At 52.0% G+C, this 20,789-nt stretch overlaps 8 protein-coding genes across 8 annotated transcripts; 4 read left to right on the top strand and 4 right to left on the bottom strand.

Annotated features, from left to right (window-relative positions):
* Positions 1-354: 354 nt before the first annotated feature.
* NCS54_00203900 (Hypothetical protein) lies at positions 355-2,004 on the top strand (the record flags this gene model as incomplete). Its single annotated transcript, XM_053147646.1, has 1 exon — positions 355-2,004. One exon carries the CDS (start codon positions 355-357, stop codon positions 2,002-2,004), a length of 1,650 nt encoding a protein of 549 aa, XP_053003621.1.
* A 633-nt stretch (positions 2,005-2,637) lies between these two features.
* NCS54_00203800 (Hypothetical protein) lies at positions 2,638-3,815 on the top strand (the record flags this gene model as incomplete). Its single annotated transcript, XM_053147645.1, has 2 exons — positions 2,638-2,968; positions 3,052-3,815. The coding sequence occupies 2 exons, from the start codon at positions 2,638-2,640 to the stop codon at positions 3,813-3,815; spliced, it is 1,095 nt and encodes a 364-aa protein (XP_053003620.1).
* Positions 3,816-5,001: 1,186 nt separating this feature from the next.
* Positions 5,002-6,651, bottom strand: NCS54_00203700 (Hypothetical protein; the record flags this gene model as incomplete). The annotated part of the gene is made up of 1 exon (XM_053147644.1): positions 5,002-6,651. One exon carries the CDS (start codon positions 6,649-6,651, stop codon positions 5,002-5,004), a length of 1,650 nt encoding a protein of 549 aa, XP_053003619.1.
* A 1,648-nt stretch (positions 6,652-8,299) lies between these two features.
* NCS54_00203600 (Amine oxidase) lies at positions 8,300-10,591 on the top strand (the record flags this gene model as incomplete). Its single annotated transcript, XM_053147643.1, has 2 exons — positions 8,300-8,537; positions 8,586-10,591. The coding sequence occupies exons 1-2, from the start codon at positions 8,435-8,437 to the stop codon at positions 10,589-10,591; spliced, it is 2,109 nt and encodes a 702-aa protein (XP_053003618.1). The 5' UTR covers positions 8,300-8,434.
* A 1,968-nt stretch (positions 10,592-12,559) lies between these two features.
* Positions 12,560-14,203, bottom strand: NCS54_00203500 (Hypothetical protein; the record flags this gene model as incomplete). Its single annotated transcript, XM_053147642.1, has 4 exons — positions 12,560-13,730; positions 13,775-13,896; positions 13,945-13,992; positions 14,081-14,203. 4 exons carry the CDS (start codon positions 14,201-14,203, stop codon positions 12,560-12,562), a joined length of 1,464 nt encoding a protein of 487 aa, XP_053003617.1.
* Positions 14,204-14,778: 575 nt separating this feature from the next.
* Positions 14,779-16,584, bottom strand: NCS54_00203400 (Hypothetical protein; the record flags this gene model as incomplete). The annotated part of the gene is made up of 4 exons (XM_053147641.1): positions 14,779-15,294; positions 15,343-15,908; positions 15,962-16,340; positions 16,393-16,584. The coding sequence occupies 4 exons, from the start codon at positions 16,582-16,584 to the stop codon at positions 14,779-14,781; spliced, it is 1,653 nt and encodes a 550-aa protein (XP_053003616.1).
* A 624-nt stretch (positions 16,585-17,208) lies between these two features.
* On the bottom strand, positions 17,209-18,221 carry NCS54_00203300 (Hypothetical protein; the record flags this gene model as incomplete). The annotated part of the gene is made up of 2 exons (XM_053147640.1): positions 17,209-18,116; positions 18,164-18,221. 2 exons carry the CDS (start codon positions 18,219-18,221, stop codon positions 17,209-17,211), a joined length of 966 nt encoding a protein of 321 aa, XP_053003615.1.
* A 317-nt stretch (positions 18,222-18,538) lies between these two features.
* NCS54_00203200 (Zn(2)-C6 fungal-type domain-containing protein) lies at positions 18,539-20,524 on the top strand (the record flags this gene model as incomplete). Its single annotated transcript, XM_053147639.1, has 5 exons — positions 18,539-18,558; positions 18,613-18,839; positions 18,880-19,156; positions 19,208-19,689; positions 19,740-20,524. 5 exons carry the CDS (start codon positions 18,539-18,541, stop codon positions 20,522-20,524), a joined length of 1,791 nt encoding a protein of 596 aa, XP_053003614.1.
* Between the last annotated feature and the right edge of the window lie 265 nt (positions 20,525-20,789).

The raw sequence follows: 20,789 nt of genomic DNA, 5'->3' as shown, positions 1-20,789 counted from the left end.
ACTCCGTCTGTAAGAACAGTCTAGGATAATCCTGTAACATCAGACTCTTACTGAGCCCAGCCCAAATGATAACCTTTCTATCCTGACTGACTTATTATTGAATAAGCTCATAGCATTAAGCTCTGCCATCTTCTGCCTTGTGTCTGTAGATGCCAAGACCTTCGTCACAAAGGGGAAATACCCGAAGCAAGGATTATAACCAATTGTTGGATGAGGTAGGCAGGTGGTCATACCGACTGACTCATTTTTACCAACAACTGCGCTGGTTACAAGTACAAATACAACACGAGAAACAACACGAGAAGACAGTCGCTAGAGACTTCATCCAGCGCCCCTTATACCGCTTCCATCATCATGGTACTCCTCAAGCTTCCCTGGGGAACGCCCAGTTGCCAAGACACCATGGAAATTTTCCATGGGGCCAGCGCGGAGAATTCACCTCATAAGGCCTTGGTCAGGCCACCAGCCCTCCCGGTCGAAATATGGCAGCAAATCATCTCCCACAGCATGGCAGACATCTCAGTAAGAGACGCGTTTCGACTTCGTCTTGTCAGCCGCGACTTTTCTCTCATGGCCATGAAAGCCATCCACGAGTCGGGAATATTACGCCGATGCTGGCATCTGCCCGAGGGAAAGCGAAGGAACAAGTTTTGGGTCGACTATCTCACTGCCAGAGTCATGAACAAGGTCCTGACACTCGAGCCAAGTACTGAACATCTCTGGCTCAAGGCGATTGCTGAACGCATCCTGGAATGGAGGGAAGAAGAAAGGGCACGGGGAGACCGGCCGGATTGGAGCATGAAGAATGAGGACGAGCTGGAGAATCTTGTGCGTCAAATCTCCCAGTTTGCAGCGTTCCAGGGCGAATTCAGCGAGCCTCTGAATTTCTACCTTGGACTTCGGACATGTGGTAAGCCCAGTGTTCCTGTGTTGGTGCTGGACGAGAGCTGTGGGCTGTTTCGAGATGCATTACTCGCAGTCGCAGTCTATCTGAATGAAATCGCTTTTCTTCATGATAGACTCGACGCGGGCAGCAAAGTCACCTGCACACACCACGCTCCCCTTGAAAGGCACAAAGGCCATTACCGTCCGGCACCTTTCAACTGTCACCCAACCTACGCAAACTATAGCACCGAGAGTTTCGGCCGCAAGCCGTCGAAAAAAGAAGACGCTGCCCGGTTCACGTTTGGATCCCCAATCTTGGTCGCCATGCGGCTGAGAAGAAACGAATGCCTTACCGCTCTGATAAAGAGCTTAGAGGACTTTCCTTCCGAGCTCCTCCTCTGTAGGGCCGAGATGTTTCGGGAAGCCGACCGCATGTGCAACATGGAGTATATGCATCTGGCGATAGAAGCCGATCCGCCTTTTACTGTGTGTCCGGCTGTCAGGCCGCGGGACTATGGATTCTACGACGACACGCGGAAGGAGTACGCGGTCAAGATTTTTCGCGATTTTTTCAACACTACCACCTTCCTCGAGGTTTTCGATCTGCTCTATCCAATCATGACAGCGAATTGCCAGGCAGGTGAGGTTCCATATTGGGACTACTATGGGTCAGGAGATGACTTTGGACGCTGGGGAACAAAGAGGATGTACAGAGCAATCCGGGATGGATCCTTGCCCATCGTCAAGAGGCTCGTGCAGCTCAAGTTCAGTATCGGACCGCAACCCATGGCAGAAGCTCTCGAGAGCGGCTACGACTGCATGGTCGAATACTTTCTCAGTCTAGGCGTGCGACTCGACGGAGCTCTAGCTGTTCCTGCAAGTACGGGAGACGTGCAGATGGCCCAGCTCCTTTTAGATAAAGGCGCTGGGAAAAACAAGGAGAGTGTGCGGAACGCGGTTGAGGAGGCCATGATACATGGCAACAAGGACATGGTCATGTTCCTCATTGAAAAGGCGCCGGCAAAGGGGTTGTTTAACATAAAGGCAAAGGCAAATCTGAAACGTGTTCTGGGGTATGAGAACAAGCCGGAGATGTTGCCTTTGCTGAAGCTGCTGTAATGGATGGAGGAGCACATGATATGCCCTCGGTGTTTTTGGAAGCTAGGGTAGAAGATTGGTAGTAGAAGCGGGGCAGTTTAATTTTGGTTCAGAAAGACCGAGCTGTGGCGTTGTTGGGCTAACGCCTTTCGTTGTTGAGGAGTGCAAATTGAGCGTCAGTCCATCGTCTCTCTACTCTCGTGAATGAGCAAGATCAAGGAATAAGCATATCTAAGGATGGCGGTAAAGATGTAAGAAATGCTAGAAGAATCATAGGGTTATATTTCCTTCCTCAAGAAAATTTTGGTATTATTTTGCTCTTTCCTATGTAGATTTACTAGTAAAGTTGCAGGCTTTGAGAGGAGTTAGACGCGCTTTGTAGTTCCGGTGCTGACACGGATATACGCACAAGCCATCATCCTTCGACGCGTCACGGTACCGTGTCAACCAATCCATACCTTGCTCATGTGGGCCATGTGAAATTATCCCATGTGCTTGCTCACTCCATACACATCTCCGAGTTCCGAACTCCAGGCTGCCCTTGGCCGTGGTCGGAATAAATACCCTACAGCAACATCATCACTTGTCAAAACCACGCGCCAAGCCTAAGCAGCATCCTTTCTTAGCATAGAGATATCTTTGAACTGAATTTCCATGGCACAGACAGCTGAATCCCCGTCTATTGACGGGTTTCTACAAGACCCGCGCTTCCATCACAGCTTCATGTTTCCCGTCAACCCCTCAGAAGGTGAAAATCAGATGACTCTTCAAGTCAAGTACGTCGACTTTGGATATCGCAACGATGCCAACCCTGAAGAGGAGAATGTTCTACTATTCTTTCCTCCGCTCATGGGTTCCCGCCTGCTCCATATTACTAAAGATGACTTGGCGAAACGGCACAAGGTCCGCTTCATAAGTCTGGACCGGCCGGGATTTGGCGGGACTGCTGAGGTTGCGTTGGAGAAGCGCGCCAGCATAAGTCGAGGTAAGTACATCCATCGAGCTGGAAGATGCAATGCGGATCCAGATCGGATATTCATGTCACAGTAGTTACTGACGCTGCTGCAGAGATGATATTGGCGCTACTCAAGCATCTCGGGATCAAGCACGTTTCAGTCGCCTGTCACAGCGGGGGAACTGTCTACGCATTTGACATGCTACTGCACCATCCCGAGATTCTGCATCCGGATCGCCCATATTTTGCCATCGCCGCACCCTGGATCTTGCCCTCCCACTCTCACGTTCTGTCCATGACCTTGACTCAGGCCATACCGAACAGTGTGATGGCACACACAGACAAGGTGATTGGCTTTGTCAACAGCACTCTGCTTCCGGTTATTTCCACCTCGACCGGCTTCAGCCAGACTTTTGTCAACTTGACCAAAAGCAGTCAACCGGATGCAAGCGGTGATCCAGACGCCAAATTCGAGGAGTCACTAGCGCAGAAACAATTCAAGTTGATACACTCCGAGAACATCCGTGGCATGTCTCACGAGTCAATCTTTCTCATGCAAAAGATCAAGGAGGTTGACGGCTGGGGTGACTGGAGAGACTATGACGATTTGAAGCCAAAACTGGTCGAGGCACTCAAGAGGACAACTACCAAGCCCCTTACTATGGATGTCTTTTTCGCTGAGAAGGATCACATGGTTGGAGATGCTGCTGCTCAAGGCCCTGAATGGTTTGAAAAGTGTTGGAACGCTGAGGAGGCGAAAGATGTCATATCATATTCCAGTACTGTCCTCTCGGGGGCGGATCATGAGACAGCCTGGAGCATCGGCCTCGGGGTTCCAAAACGTGTTTTCGAGAGGATTTCTGGTCGGAATGCTTAGACAAATCTAGTCCTAAGGCTTTGATGTGGTTTTGAGAAGTCGGATCCTATCCTCTTTGTGGGTATGATAGAGCTCTTCTCAAATCCAGGCTTAAGGCCTTGATGGGGTATTGTGAAGGGTCTACCCGGAGATTTCGCCACTGCTGGTTGAGAGTATTGATTTTGAGGGCTCCCTTCTTAGTTCTAATGCGTGATTTTGCACTTGGTGCCTCTGGTAAATAGATGAGCTCATATGTTGGACTTTGGCACCGTGGTGTTGATTTTGACAAGGACAGGCTGAGTTTCCGGCATGTCGCAACAAAGGCGTGAACATGGCTGAGCTCTTCGCCAAGGGGTGGTTTCCTGTCGTGTGGCGTATTGGTCGCAGAACGACCTTGGCGGGTTGCTCGGTCAGGTGGTTTATCGAATCATTCACCTTCAGCTGCCCTGGCAAATCTTCCAACCAGCCGAGGCGACCTCGTCAGCATTCTAAGCCTTGATGTACCTACAGGAATGAACAATCTCATTACTGAGAAACCCTAACCGATACTCGAAAGTGGCGACTGTGAACCCCTTCGGCCAACCTAATCAGTCATCCCTCAGAGCCTCGTTTACATCATGCGTGAACATGTAGCGACCCCCATCCTTTATCTTGCATCCCACCCGTGTTACCCGTGCGGGGAACTCGCCCTTTCCTTTCTTTTTTGCCCCCCAGGTTCTCGGCGCAGAGATACGCTTTGACGATCGGGGCCTCGGCATGGTTACCCCGGGCCGGTGTGGGTACACCAGGGCCGCCCCCCCATCCCGGGCCGGACGAGCGCGCTACGATGTCGATTCCAGATCTGGCAGCTATTCTGCATGATTTCGAGATGCAGATCTCCCTTTGCTACGTAATAATGTTACAGATGCCTGGAACCGTTGGACCCTTGCTAGGGAGTTTAATGGAGATTGATAAAAAGGGACGAACCCTTGCTCTCAACGGTGACATGCACGACACGGTCTAAGGTGCAGTCACGATTAAACCATTCCCAATGGGGCAACAAGATAGGCCAAAAAAGCACAGTGTGAGTAAAGAACGAGCTATTGTATTGTGAGAGATGAGACATCCATCGTAGACTAACATCCAACTGTCGTCCATCCAACAACACTAATTTACGTGAAGAATTACCAGTCTCTGTACATGAAAGGAAGGTAAACCCAAACCCCAGTCAGGAAACTCCAGTCTTGGGCTGCCGGTCCGTCTCCTTCTGCTCCTTGGTGCGGTCCACGTAGTTGGCTCGCTCGGCCTGCTGGGCGTAGATGACGTTGCCTTGGGCCTCTTCTGTCTCCATGTATGTGATGCGTCCCTTGATGACCCAGAAGACGAGCGTCACGATCAGCATGATGCCGAAGACGGCGATGGCGTAGTTCATGTCGGCGCCGGACGGGTTCGGGTCGCTCGGGAAGAAGAAGAAGACGGTCGTGACGGCGCAGTAGACAACTGAAATCCAGTTGATGACGGAGCCGAATCGTCCGAGGGAGAACTGTCCAGGAGGAAGCTTGTCTCGGCCGACGAGGAGAAGAGTCAGGATAGGCATGCCGTACGAGACTGTGAGGGCAATAGTGCTGACGCTAAGAATGGCCTCCAGTACAGTCGAAGCGAAGGTGTAGAGAATTCCAATCAAAGCCATGACGGCACCCTGAAGCCACAGAGCGCGGACGGGAACCTTCCAGGTCTCGTCAACTCGGGCAAAGTAGTTGCTCCAGGGAATACCACCATCACGAGCAAAACCCCAAGTCAGACGAGAAGCCGTGGTGACGATGCCAACTCCCTGTCCCATTCCGTTCATGATGAAGAGAGCCAGGAGAACAGCTCCTCCCTGAAGACCAACCGTCTCCTTGAGCAAGTCCATGAAAGGCAGGCCAGTCGATGGGTCCAGCACAACGTCCATTCCCTGGATGCAGAAGAGACAAACAACCATGAAGATGAAACCAGTAATGGCACCAATAACCACGGAAAGCCAGATGACGCGCGGGATATTGGTTCGAGGCGAGGGAATCTCTTCGACAAGGTGGATGGCGGCGTCAAAGGCAGTCAGACCATAGGCGGCCTGGACGAGACCGATGAACCAGGTGACACCATCGGGCCAGCCGGTCTGGTTGATCCAAGTGCCAAAGACAAAGTCGGCGGGTTTGAATTCGAGGTTATCTTTGGTTCCGACGGAGATGAGGAGCGCTAGGCTGATGACGAAGAAGAGTCCTCCGAAGGAGATACCGACAAAGTTGTTGAACATGGGAAGGACAATGTCTTTTCGGCAAGCAACAACGTTGAAGAGGGTCATTGCGAATGTTGTACCGACGTAGACAAGGAAGAGGACCCAGCCGGTGCTCGCCCCAGACCAGTCAGGCTTGAAGAGCACCTTCATACTCAACATGAACTCGGTCATGAACGCGATTTGAGACGCAGACAGGGTCACCCATCCAAAGGTATTAATCCAGGCGCATAGGTAAGAGCAGAATCGTCCGGAGGATGTTGGCCAGAGGCGCGAGATCCAATATGCCTGGCCCAGAGCTGTCGGCATGCTACTGCACATCTCACCAAGAGAGACAGCAACACACAGATTGCAGGCAAAGACAAGAACGAGACCCCAGAGGATAGCCACGGGGCCGCCGCTCGTCAAGCCGCTGGACAGACCCTGAGCAAAGGTGGACCAAGTACCCAGGACGGAGAAGGCCAGCGCAAGCATACTCCAAATGCTGAACTTGCGGGTGAGGGCCTGCTCATGGCCGAAACAAGCGAGGTCCTCGGCATCTGCGATGGCCTGGTTGCTCGTGTCCACGCGCTTGAGCGCAGAGTTTGTCTCGACGTCGGTGGTCATGGCCGCGTCTGACAATGACCTGGTCGAGATGGCAAGGGGAAATGACGTAGGGGGAAGGCGACGGGCAGCCTTGAGGGGGAATTGGAGACAAAGACTGATATGGGACTTTGAAGAAGATGGGATTTGTGGCGTCTGGACACGAAATGGAGGGTGATGCGACGCGGTGTTTATAGACAAAATTCCTCAGGGTGCGTACGGACCAAGTCTCGTCAGGAGACTATCTTTGGGGGAAAGAGGTTTCGATTTGTCTGGCATCGTGTGACGGACGGACCCCAATAAGCAGTGATAGTACTGTACGGAGTACCTGGCAGTACGTACAACGGGCTGTGTAACACACACACTGAGAGGGCAAAAAAACCTGGACCAAGTGGGCGCACTTTGAGGTTAGGCTCTGTCTGGCAGGTTTTCCTGGTTTAGGCTGTTATCTCGACCCCAGTCCCCCGAGCCCTGACAGTTATCTAGCGGCACAGATAAGGTCAAGGTACAGGCGAGTTCATGTCCCCGACCGTGCTGTCGGTACAGTAGAGAGGCTCTGTAAAATAGAGGTTCGAGACGCGCCCGTTTCTCCAAGATCTAGAAGTCTTGACATTCCTCGACGCCATCGCCAGCCCCCCCGAACCCCGGCTGCGGGGAACCCGAGCCGATGCCCCATGGGGAACTGTGATGAATCGCATCGGACACTGAGCTGAGGACGATTCCATTACGTGATGAGGTGAAGGGGGAGGGGGGTCTCACCACACATTGAAGTCTCGCCTTTTCCCCACGGGGTATTCCCAGGTGAAGACCATCCCGGGCCGGTGTGTGCGCCTCTTGTAATTTGTTACAACGTAAAGTAGCGGGCACAGAGCAAATGGAAATTCGTCATTGAGGGCCTCGTGTCCGCCCAGGCGACATCGGCGGAAGCGATCACCTGTCGGTTATCTCGGGGCTCCTTATCGACCAAAAAAAATGCAAAACGTTGCCCGGAAGCGGTTAAGCGCGTGTCAAGGGTTCAAAACTGAGAATCAACTGCCGTATACGGTATGGTGATTTGTTGGTTGGCCGAGGGGGGAGAGTGGCAAGGATACGTGATTGGTTGCCGTGACAAAGAGATTCGAGCTTGGTCCTGTAGGAAGCTTTGCAGAGCGAGAGGAGAGTCTGGACAATTCGTGCTGGGAGAGAGAAAGTGCTGAGTGGCTGTCACTGGTTGGAGCTCCAGCCACCGCGAGTGTCACTGGGACACAGGGCGATAAAGACAATCAGGAAACAAGTGGATCTCTTCCATATCGAATTCTGCCATCCTTTGCCCTTCCTCGGATAGCGTAGAAAGAGGAGTTCTCGCGGCTGTAGGTTAACTGCCGGGATAAGGCAGGGCGCGCGGCAGTCGGGAAGAACGAGGCTCCCAAACATGCAATTCAACTGCAGTTCTTGGAAGAGCTTCGTTTCGCGGCTCGTAGCACCAATGGCGAGTCAGCGTTTTTGCTTCTGTTTAACGCTCTCTCCGCCCGTAAGCATCACCGGGTGGAGTCTCCCGTCCCTTGTGAGGCCGTCCGCTGCGGAGCGGTGTCACGGAGGACGCCACCGGTAGAGTCCGACGGTTTGTCTTTGCTTCGTCTATAAGAAGGCATCGTCCTCGACTTGAGAGAAGAGCCTCAAAGCAAGCAAGTCAAGCAAAGCACGTTCAAACAACTTTACAACACCAACAAACAGCGTCTCCAGGCATCGCCCCTTGGACACCACCCCTACTACAACACCTTTATCAACCACCGTATGGCACAGTCGCTCAGCCCCGACAACCCCCACCATGATTGCAGACACCTCTTCTATTGCCGGCTACACCATCTTTCGGGAAGAGCCCAACGACGCCGCTCCCGATCTGTCCAATTCTCAGAATTCGCATCCTCTCGGTGAGTTTGACTCTGTCAATTGACTGATCTTTTACTTACAATTGTTAGATCCGCTATCGATTGAAGAGATTCGCGCTGCGGCAAAGATCATCCGTGACTATGCCAGCCCCAAGTCTCTCAAGTTCAACTGCCTCACCCTCCGTGAGCCTAAGAAGGCTGAATATGCCGCCTTTCGCGCCCGAACTGGCCCGCGACCTGCCCGTCGCGCTTTCGCCATCGTGATCGAGAAGGGTACTAGCAAGGTCTCCGAGGTTGTCGCCAACATTGCCGAGTCCAAGGTCGAGGAGTGGAACGCCGTCTCAGAGGTCGGTCCCACTCTGACTCTCGAGGATCTTGACGTCTGCGAGCGTGTTGCTCGTGCCGACCCTCGTGTCATCAAGGCCTGCAAGGACATTGGCATCGACGACATGTCCAAGGTCTTCCTCGATGCTTGGGCCATTGGCGTCGACAACCGATGGGGCTTTGAGCGCCGTCTGCAGCAGGGTCTCGCCTACTACCGAGCCTCTCCCAACGATAACCAGTACGCTCACCCCCTCGACTTCTCCGTCGTCGTCGATACCGAGAAGGAAGAAGTCCTTACCGTCGACGTTCGCTACGTCAACGGAGAGCGCACCAAGGTGCCCCTCACCTCTCACAACTACATGCCCGAGTTCATCGGCGACAACTACATCGACGGTACCCTCAAGCCCATCAACATCACCCAGCCCCAGGGCGTGTCCTTCCGCATGCGCGGCAACGAGATCTCGTGGGCCGGATACAAGATGCACATTGGCTTCAACTACCGCGAGGGTATTGTTCTGTCTGACGTCCGCATGGAGGATCAGCACGAGCAGCGAGAGCGCACCCTGTTCAACCGCATCAGCGTCGTCGAGATGGTGGTTCCCTACGGTAACCCCGAGCCTCCTCACCACAAGAAGCATGCCTTCGACGTCGGTGAGTATGGCACCGGTCTGATGACTAACTCGCTTAAGCTGGGATGTGATTGCAAGGGTGCTATCCACTACCTTGACGCCGTCATGGCTACTGGCGAGGGTGATCCCGCCGTCATCAAGAATGCCATCTGCATTCACGAGGAGGACAACGGTCTCCTGTACAAGCACACTGACTACCGTGACGGCACCGTCATCTCTGCCCGCGACCGCAAGCTCATCATTTCGCAAATCATCACTGCCGCCAACTACGAGTACGGCTTCTACCACACCTTCACCCTCGACGGCACCTACAAGCTCGAGATCAAGCTGACGGGCATGCTCAACACCTACTGCATGCATCCCACCGAGGTTGCCGCCCCCTACGGCACCGAGGTTGCTCCCACCATCAACGCCCACAACCACCAGCACATCTTCTCCCTCCGAGTCGACCCCGAGATTGACGGTCCCAACAACTCGATCGTCCAGAACGATGCCATGCCCTCCGAGGCGCCCGTCGGATCCCCCGAGAACCCCTACGGAAACGGCTTCTACTGCAAGAACACGCCCCTCCGAACTTCCAAGGAGGCTGCTGTCAACTATTGCCACGAGACCAGCCGCTCTTGGGCCATCACCAACCCCAACAGCATCAACCCCTCGGCCAAGAAACCCGTGGCCTACAAGATTCTCAACAACAACTGCCCCGGTCTGCTAGCCAAGCCCGGTAGCGTCGTCCACTCCCGCGCCGCCTTTGCCCGCAAGAGTCTCTGGGTCGTCCCCTACAAGGACTACGAGCTGTTCCCCGCTGGCGACTACGTGTGCCAGTCCACCGGCGAGGAGAACCACCCTCACAACAGAACCATCCTCGACTGGGTAGCCCGCGACGAGTCGATCGAAAACACCGACATTGTCTGCTACATCCAGTTCGGCCTCACCCACTTCCCCCGAACCGAGGACTTCCCCATCATGCCTGCCGAGCCCGTGAGCGTCATGCTCCGCGCCGCCAACTTCTACCAGAAGAACCCGGGCCTGTGGGTTCCCCCCTCCGCCCTCTGCGTCGACGCCGCGTCCAAGGATGCCTTTGGCTCCAAGGAGGAGGCTGCTCCCTCCTCTTGCTGCGCCACCAAGACCATCCCCCGACTGTAAAATGCGGCGGTGATTAAGTCTTTGGCCGCACTGTAAAATGTCAAGATTTTGAATGGATACAATTGGCGTCTAAATTGACAGTTTCTGTTTCTCTTTACGCATTAGTTAGTTAGCAAAAATGAATACCACAAGGATGGCGATTTCTTGAATACCTGCTTCTGTTCTGTGATTGGTGATGGTACCTGTTCCTATCGAGTACTATCAAGTATTCTGTATAACTACCTCTACCTCTGTAGGCCAAGGTACCAGCACGATCCGTCTCCATCAATAGTCTTCTCCATCTGGAGCAAGTTCGCCAGACCCATGAAGGATCTCGTTCACGACTATCTTTGGTATCCACATGTCAGACACGCGCTCTTCCAGACTCTCCCTACTCCAACGAGCATAAACACCATCAACACGTCCCTTTCTGGCATTTGGAAACTGTGCATATAGCCCCTTCAGGTTCCGTATCCTCCTTGGATCCCAAAAGACAAAAGCCCTTTCTCGAAGCCGCCAGTTGTCATACGTCGGGTGCCAGCCCGAGTAGATATGTTGCTCTCTAGCCTTGAACCAGAACCAGCCTAGGTTTGGCCGATCCACTCCAATGTTGTTGAACTTGTCTGGTGTCTTGATTTCGGAATCGGTACTTGGTGCTGCGTCTAGAGTGTCGGGTAGAAACAGGCCACGCTTTGCTCTTCTCTGAACTATCAAGTACCTCTTGTCGTTATTAGACTTGGCAAGGTGGTGGATGAATTCGAGGCCGAGCGCTGCGAGAGAAATGATCCGTTCGGGCGCGAGATACTTTCCCCTCTCTGAGAATAACTCCAAACCCTCCCTGTCGAGGCTATCGCAGCGGATCAAGTAGCCTCCATCTGGTATGTCTGTGTTTGTAAGTTCTTTCGGGGGGACCTCGCCGGGTGGCATAATGTGCGTTGCGGTGTTGGTTAACAAAGCCTGGTACAGGCTGTCTTCCACGGCATCGACAACTCCTTCGACAACAAAGACAAGATAACACAGAGCGCAGCTTATCTCCTCCACTTCCCAAGGTTCCAAACGGGAAACGAAATCGTCGAACTGAATTTGTTTCGAGTTGCCGGGCTCAGGTTCATCGGGGTACGCTCTATCGTAGAAGGCGCGACAGAAGAGTTCGAGCCGTAGGAACCCACGATAGAACCTGGTCCGTTCTCTAATGGAAGGATAGAAGTCGGCGCTGCAGTTTGGGACATATCCTAAGATATATAGAGAGTGTTGAAAGTAATCGTCTGTGTATTGATTGACACGATGATATAAACGGCAGAGGGCAACCAGGGATGCTTTGTCCTCGGGAAGGTCCAGAGTGTCACCATCAAAGTATCGATCTAATGCAGCTGTGATTTGTGTGTTGCTCGGCCGTGGTATTTTATGAGCAGCAGGCAGTAAGAGCGCAGCCACGGCGTGGTGAATGTTTTCAATAGTAAAGGCGTTTCTCAAGACGGATGATATGACATGTTCCTGAGAGCCCTCAAAGAGGCGATAGCAAGGTGGAGATGCGGAAATGAATGAATGCAGATCTTTAGGAGTGTCGATTTGACATAGTATAAGCAGCAGAAGCTCTGGGGCAAGGTCGTCGAGGGCCATGATTGTTGGTGGTTGTTGGTGAAAGGTGACAACGACATCAGCTCAAGTGGGATCCAAGTGACATCTCACCCCGCAACTCACGTGCATCTCGCCAAGCAGGATTCAAGCCCCTGCAAGTCTTTTTCGTTGGCTGGCTGACAGTGGCCTGTCTCAAACATGTCTGCATTGGGTTACTTGGCGATGGGTTCCAACATTCAATCAATCTGCTATCATGTCCAAAACCACTGATTTTCCGGTGGAGATAGAATTGCATATTCTTGCCATCATTTCAGATAATAATGATAGAATTGCACATGAACCAGCTGCTGCAAAGAACACCCAAACACTTCCCCCAAGTCGGAACTACATCGCATACTGGCGACAAGATGGTCAACTAGACACAACACCATACCAAATGAGACCCATGAGAGCTCCTGTGACAATGGCCACTGGCGGACTGATCCGAAACCAATAGCCGCCCACATAACTCGTAGCTGTCACAACAACCCACCAAGGCTCCACAGCTAAACTGGTGCCCTGCTGAAACCCTTGATCGATGTATCCGATCTGCCAAAGACGATATACTGCTGTGTAGATGAGACCAACAGCAGCGGCGTTGACTCCTCGTAGTGACGACTTGACCCATCTCCATCCACGTATCGCACCCCAGACGCCCATTGTTCCATGAACCGTAATCAACCCAGGGACAAATATACCCAGAAACCCGAGGACGGCGCCGGCGGCAGAGTTGAAGCCGCCGTTGATAGCGGTGAGACTCCCGAGATATATCGCAAAGTTGAAATTGGGCCCTGGAAAAGCTTGAATGAGGGCGAGACCGATGAGAAAGTCTCGAGGGCTGACCCAATTCTCGGCGACGATGTATTCACGGAGGAGGGGAATCACCACTGGCCCTCCTCCGAAAATGATAGTACCTGCTAGGTACATGTTGGAGAAGAGGCTGTATAAGAGTGGCTTATTCGGCAATGTTCCACGGAGGACCATGATCACCACGAAAGAGATTAGGAAGAGGACGATAAGAGATAGTCCAAACTTCCAGCCGATGTTGAGACGTCTCTCTTGAGGTACAACTCGAGGCTCGTCTTCAGTTGTCGAGGCGTCCTGCTCCGTAACCGGAAGAGTTTCGCGTCCATGACTTGGCTGAGCAGCACTTCTCGCAGCAGCTTCCTGCTGAATCTGCATCTCAACAGCGTCCTCTGACGAATGCCTGGCCTCCCTCTTGAACATCGTAGCGATAGCTTTGACAGCCCTGTGGAGCCAGCGGAAGTCGTGGACAACAGTCGCCAAGCCCGCCACGAACATGAGCAAAGGGAAATACCAGAGCGCATTATACATCAACCCTGCTGCGGCGCCTAGGAAGACCAAAATCCGCGTCATGGTGTCAGTGGCGGCCTTTTCTGATAGCTGAACCGCTGCAAGAACGATAATGCCGACAGTAGCAGCGTTGAGACCGGAAAGAAGAGCATAGACAGCTCGTGGGAGGGACTCGCCGATATTAGAGACCCCGATGGAGAGTCCATACATGCCAAGAGCACCGGGAAGACTACCTTGTTAGCTTCACTGCGGTGTGGACAAAACACGACATACCTCCAAATCAGAAAGCCTAGAAGTGCTGGTAGAAAGCCGTCATGGATTAGATTGATGCAGTAGTGCATCTTTGTGCTGCCAGGCCCCGAGAAAGCTTGACAGACGCTGAAGAGCTCTTGGTACTGAGGAGGTGAGCAAACAACCATTAAATGAATGCGGGTGGTTCTCACCATCTGTTGGTCGATCCATGATAACTTGGTGACGAATTTGTCATTGAACTAACATGCATCATGGTTAATACTGATTTCAAGAGCATTGATCTTGGCAGTCATGTTTGGTTGCGTAGAGGAGTGGTAGGCTACTCACGATCTTGAAGTGAACGGGGGGTCCTCCAAAGGAAGTGAAGCCCAGATACCAATTCTCGCGGATGGTATCCCAGAACCGGCCTCCTAGGTTAGCGGTGTTCAACCGCGCCGACCGGATCGCCATTCTTGCTGGTGCGATGCCAATAGGTATAGCGAAAGTTGACGATGCGGGCTCGAAGGTCGCAACCGTGGCAGCAGGGGGCGTTCCTAATGCTTCGCTGTCAGACAGAAGATGCCAGCATAGGAGATCGCCTCTGTTGGAAAAAGCAACTCTTTCGGCTGTTGTTTGAGATGAAAAGTCATCTTGAGGCAAGGCAAGAGCTCAAGGAGGTTCAGCCCGGGGTGATTGGGGCTTGCTCGACAGGTGATGGGCCAATCAAGATGCTACCATGACAGGTCCCCAGCATGCTTGGCAGGTTGGCGTCCTGGTGAAACGTGGGTTCTACGGTACGCTTCATTGGTGATTTAGGACAAATTCCTGGTTCTAATTTAAAGAAGTAGTTGAGGCTTCTGAGAAAGGCCTCTTTTATTTCGTTAATTCGTATTCTTAATACATGCCAATGCTAGCAAGTAGCACCTTTTAAGCTTGGTAACTTATCAAGCACCACCACGACTGGGCCCAAATTGGATTCAGTTGAAGAAAATGAACAGCCATCGGAAATGGCTCTCGCCATAATTGTCTTGATACACAGCCCTGAGCTATTCATACCACTTTAGAACCTCAAGATAAATAGACCCAACGCCAACAGCAAGGGTAGCAGCAGCAATGACCAGCAATCCACGGCCTGATGTCCTTGTTTCCGCCTCACGAGGCTTTTGAACGAGCTTTCGGTATTCAAAGTCGCCTGACGGCACAAAAAGGCTCCTCCACCAAAACTTGAATTGCCAATCCGGAAACATGATGGTGTTTCTATTAGATTTCGTCTCGATGAACCAAGATGTGCATCCCGTGGCCCAAACCAACTTCTTTGCCTTTTCTTGGACCTCGTCAATGTCCCTCGTCTCGGCGTCTGCTGTGACTTCGACAATGCCGGCTTGGTTCTTCAGGATGGGTCGAATGGCTCTCAAAGTAAAGTTAATCTGACACTCGGAGGTGTAAATGACAGAAAGGTGCCCGCTGAGAGTGTTGGGGCCCATCATGATGAAAAAGTTGGGAAAGTTGGATAAGCAGGTTCCAAAGTAAGACGAAGCTGCACCCTCACTGACTTGATCCCACTTTAAATGTATTAGCCTCCACTTTGTCTGCTTGTCGAAAGTACTTACATGTTCATTAACAGTAAGACCGTCCTTCCCAAATATCTTCATGGGGAACAGGGGTGTTTGAGTCTCGAATCCATGGGCGAGGATGATGGCATCGGCATTGACTAGTCGGCCTGATTTTGTGCGCACTCCTGTTGTTTCGATGGCTTCTATCGGATCATCATAGACCAAGTCGACATTTTCACGATGCAGGCAGACGAGGTAATCCGTGTCGTTCACTCTTCGCTTGCATCCAACCTCAGTCTTGGGAACCAGAAACTCGTGGTACTTGGCCGGCGCTGTTCTTCGTATGTAGTCAGTAGTCTCTTTCTCCCACTGATTTCGCATTCCGAGTCCCTCGACGACTTTGAAACCATGAAAGTTGCGTTCATTCTGCCAGTAAAGTCTTGCGCGGTGAAGGCGCATCGCAAGGGGAATCCATCTCATAATGAACTTGAACAAGGCTGAATGTTTCGGGTTTGGGCGTTCCGCAACCCAGTGTGCCTGTCTGGCGAACTGCGTCGCCTTTTTAACAGCTCCATCTCCAGCAGTCATGACTGGGAGGGCCTGGGTTGCGCTGCAACCGTTCCCTATCGCATTATAAGTTGTCGAGCTGCTTTAAGGGCGTGACGGGTAAACTTACCGATCATGACCACCTCTTTTCCCTTCCAGTCGAACGAGTGATCCCACTGAGCAGTATGAAAAATGCGACCAGCAAAGCCTGATGCACCGGGAATAGTGCATGGCTTAGGGATGGACAGGGCACCCACGGCCGAAACGAGGACTTTGGAGTGCCGGGTGGTGATTTTGCCGGTCTTTGCATCCAGACATATAACGTCCCATGTTCCAGAGGCCTCATCCCAACGAGCAGACTGAACAGTTGAGTTGAACCGAACGTGCTTCTCAATCTCATACTGAGCCGTAACATCCTTAAAGTATGAGTGAATCTCGGGCTGCATCGCATATGCCTGGGACCAGTCGGGGTTGAGAGCAAAAGAGTATGAGAAGAAGTGAGAGGGGACCTAGTTGTCAACCATTAGCACGCTTGATGTCTGGCGGTGTTGTTATACTCACATCGCATCCGCAGCCAGGGTAGGAATTAACCCGCCAGGTACCGCCAATCTCGGCATCTTTTTCGATGATTTCAAAGTTTCGAGTTTCGTGCTGACGGATTAGCTGGACGGCGAGCCCAATACCGGACATGCCAGCGCCAATGATGAGAACGTCGGGTTGATCCATGGTGATGGTAATGTTGGCGTGAGGCAGACCTGGGAAGGAATTTCGCGGGGATTGTGGATAGACCGTCTGACAGCAATGCGAGACTATTCATTCTTTATACTACTATTACAAAGTATCTTCCTTCTCTTTGATCTAGCTTGACGCCCATCCTCACCGAAAATCATATTCAATTGTCTTGCGTCGACGACTCACCCAAACCCCAAAATGGCAGTCAAGCCGAGGGCTGGACCTCAAACGCCACTGTAGACGCAACTCTAGCGGCCAACAAGCCGAAGCGAGGACTCGGTACAATGTACCACGAAACCAATTGCGTAACCTGCAACTAATTGGCGCGGTTGAGGCCCCCCATAGCGCGTGGGGCATACACCTGCAACTCGGTGTAATGATGTTCAGGTGGCGTCCACTTTGCAGAGGGGAAACAATGCCGAGATGGTCATTTGACTCTTTGGGATTGCCCATGTAGGTAATCCGCGTATGCAGATGCAGTCGATAACACGGCTTGTGATAGATATCACAATTGTTGCAGCAAATAAGAGTCTTGCTTGACAGCCCAAGATGCGGGTTTCTAGATGCGTTCACACCAAAAGCAAGCCGGCATAGGAATGATACATCCGATGAAGATCTCTGCACAACTGGCAGTCCATTTCTAGCCTACAGCTTAGAACCCCAAATCTCCTTGTTCCCAAGCCAACCCCAAACACTTGCGTCTCCCTGCTCGGCGTTACTCGTAGTAAATCCCTTGCTCGGATCCTTCAGATCCGGACCAGGATCATTGTAAACTCCCACCTGTCGCGTATTATCCTTTCCAACCTCAAGAATTGTCCCTCCAACATGCTCGGGACTCTCGACACAGCTAAACATGGCTTCGGCTACCTCTTGAGGCGTAACCCATCCATCCCGTGTCTCATCCACAAATTCCAACTTCTCGGGATGTTCTGTCCAGAGAGGTGTGCGCACGACGCCCGGTGCGACGGCGGTGACGCGGATACCGGTTGTTTCGAGGTTTGCGAGACACCGCACGAGACCTGTGATGCCAAACTTGGAGACACCGTAGATGGGGGCTCGGAATACGGGGATTTGGCCTGCTATCGAGGATATGTGAATTACCCGCTTTGGGTTCCCGGTTGAGGCTGTAGCAGGGGTAGGGAATTTGGAGTTGGAGGGAGTGCGAGGGTGCAGCCAGTGTGCTATAGCCAACTGAGTGGCTCGAATAGGGTGTGTGAGGTTAATGTCAAGAAGAGCATAGTGACCGCTGTCAATGTCGTCTTTACTTTCGGGTGATCCTGGAGGGTGCCAGAAGTTGGACCAGTTTGGTTCGTAGACGCCTGCTCCGGGACAGACAATGTCAAAGTCACCAAACTCACGTAGAGCAACTTCAAACATGCGCGTCAAAGCCGGCCAGGACGTCACATCCGTTTCCACAAAAACAGCCCTCGGAGACGAAGTCTTGTCTTCATACTTGGCCAACAGAGCTTTTGCTTCGGGTCTCAGAGAGAGATCTGCCAATACGACGTTGCAGTTTCGAGAGAGTAGTATCTCAGCAAAGGCGAGGTTGATACCTTCGAGTTGTTAGTGATGCGAGCTGAAGGTACTTAGTCCAACTTACCTGAGCCGGCACCTGTGATTATGGCAGTCTTGCCAGAGACGGAAAAGGGCGTTGCCATGGTCAAGAGTGGCAATATCGAAATAGTAGACTTGCAGATTTACCTACTACTTACAAGAATTAAAAATATTGAGCTCTTATAATGGTTGAAGACTGGAGAATAGACTCGGGGCATCCGGTCTCGCTTGTCGCCGCCGAGTATCGACCCCGCACTCGCCTTGATTTCTCCCGATGTTGGGTCCTCGGCTTGTTAACCTGTTGCAGACGCCATCACTCGGCTTCATTACCTCATATCCATGAGTCAACTTGAAGCTCTGAACCGAGAAAAACTCTTTATCCTAGATTCTCGACATTAATGCTTTATCTTTGAGACGCAGGATGCGTTCCTTCTCTGGTTGGTATGCGTGTTTTCTCTTGGAAGTCAATTGCCGAGCAAAACTGACCCTGGGCAGTCAAACATGCAGGCGAAGGAAATTGAAGTGCGACGAGGTCAAGCCCATCTGCGGGCCCTGTCGCAGGGGTTCTCGGGAATGTTGCTACTCTCAGAGGTCGATATTTCGGCACTTTGAGACATCCCCGAGAGACAAGAGCAAAGACGGGGGCTTCTCACAACGCCAAGAGCAACACGTCTTCCAGGATGACCATGTATGGCTTCATGTGCCAGCTGAGCGTGAGTTTCGTCAGTACTGTACATTTTGCAGAGTTAACACTTTGTTCAGTTCGGTTTATACATGTCAAAGACCCTTACACACACCAAGACGATCCTGTCCTGCGGCTTGGAGGCGCTCAGGAAGAGGAACGGGAATCGATTCAGATTCTTGACTTTCCTGGAGCCATTCTTGACTCACCTGTAGGAGAAAGCATCTTGACCCCAGCAGACGAACCTCAAGATTATCCTGAACACCCACAAACACCTGATATCGATGAGCCGGCATCAACATCAAACTTGACGGCATTGCATTTGCTAAGACATTTCAAGCAAGGTCCTGGTCAATGGTGAGTCCATCCGACTTTATCGCAATATCTCCTATTCTCACAAGATCTCAGGATGGACATATTTGACACTGGGTCCTACTTCTCTTGCAAAGTCCCGGTCATAGCAGCCACAAAGCCCCTGCTGAAATCAGCAGTCTGCGCAGTCTCAGCCAAACATCTCGACCGCCTCTCTCGAGCAGAGGCTTTTTCCGAAAGCAGTTTCCATGCATCCCGTTACGCTGTTGACTGGCACTATCAGTCTGCAAAGCATTATGGCGAAGCTATTAACCACCTAAAAAATGCGGTTGACTTGCGAGCATACGAGAATGATTTGAGCGATAAAGAGGACATGCTTGCTGCTGTGGCAATACTCTGTATTTATGAACTCATGGATGCTCCCGATACAGCCTGGCGAGCACACCTCAAGGCATTACCGCTGTTTGATCCCAAATCAGATCCTTTCGCTGCCCCGTCATCGCCGGTAGTAATCCCTCGGACGGCGATCCAAGGCCCCATCTTTTGGAGTCTGGCAAGACAAGACTTGCTTTGCGCGTGTAAGTTGGCGCCCCTTCCAGTATCGAATTGGATTCTAAGGCATGTACAGTTATCAGCGAAACACAGACTCGTCTTGATCTAAAAGACATGCGGCTTTGGCAGAATGCAGGTCTCGCCACAAATGAAAATGGCTCTCTAATGCCATTCAGTCCTCCCGGCTCAGCAGACGTTCGCACCTCGGCTGACATTGAGGAAGACACAAAGAGCAACGAGTTAACATGGCTCCTGGGCAAGATATCGAACTACCTTACGTCCGGTGATGCCATCAACCCCACGGACTACGCTCTGCCTCATGGGCAGCGTCCTCTAGTCGGAGTTACCCAGGAGCGGCTTCTTAAGCGATGGAAACTGTTGATGGCAGAGTTGCAGAAGTGGTACAATAGCCTCCCCTCGACCTTTCAACCGAGTGCCAGGACAGCATATTTAGGAAGTGAGGAGGCATGCTTCACCAACTTTGAACAAATATGGTACGAATTACCAATCTGCGCCGCAACAATGCAAAACTACCACATGGCCATGATTCTTTTGCTGGTCAACAGACCCCAGGAGTCAACAGCCATACGTTCCACAGTCTCCGCCCGCCTCAACTCTTACAGGCAGATCCAGGCCAAAGTACACGATCACGCCAGAGAGATATGCGGCATCAGTTTGGCAAATCCTACGGATCCCATGAGGATTAATTCAGTGCAGGCCCTGTTTGTCGCGGGGCAGGTGTTTTTTGAGAGGTGTGAGCAAGAGGCTGTTTTGAAGCTGCTTGAGGGGATACAGAGGGATCTTGGGTGGACTACTAGTTTTCATACTGCCAAGCTTGTTGATGAATGGCCAAAGGGGTGATGATACGACTATCCACTAATTCCATGTTCTTGAAAAAGCGACAACACTCTGAGTTCCTTTCCGGACACCATTCCGTCTCGACCTCGGCATAGCCACCCCGCAGGTTATATGCAGCATTCTGCACAACCCCTCAACAGGCCGCAAAGTCATATACCGAGTTCTGAGACATTGGCAACGAACGCACCCGACGACCCCGCGTTCTCGGCTTGATTCCTTGTTTGAGTGCATAAATTCGGCAGATCGGTTGGCCTACCCATCTCGGAAG

Source organism: Fusarium falciforme, chromosome 2 (genome assembly GCF_026873545.1).
Source record: "Fusarium falciforme chromosome 2, complete sequence".
Taxonomy (NCBI): Eukaryota; Fungi; Ascomycota; class Sordariomycetes; order Hypocreales; family Nectriaceae; genus Fusarium; species Fusarium falciforme.
Note: the sequence above shows the minus strand (reverse complement) of the source record. Positions and strands in the feature narration are given on the sequence as shown.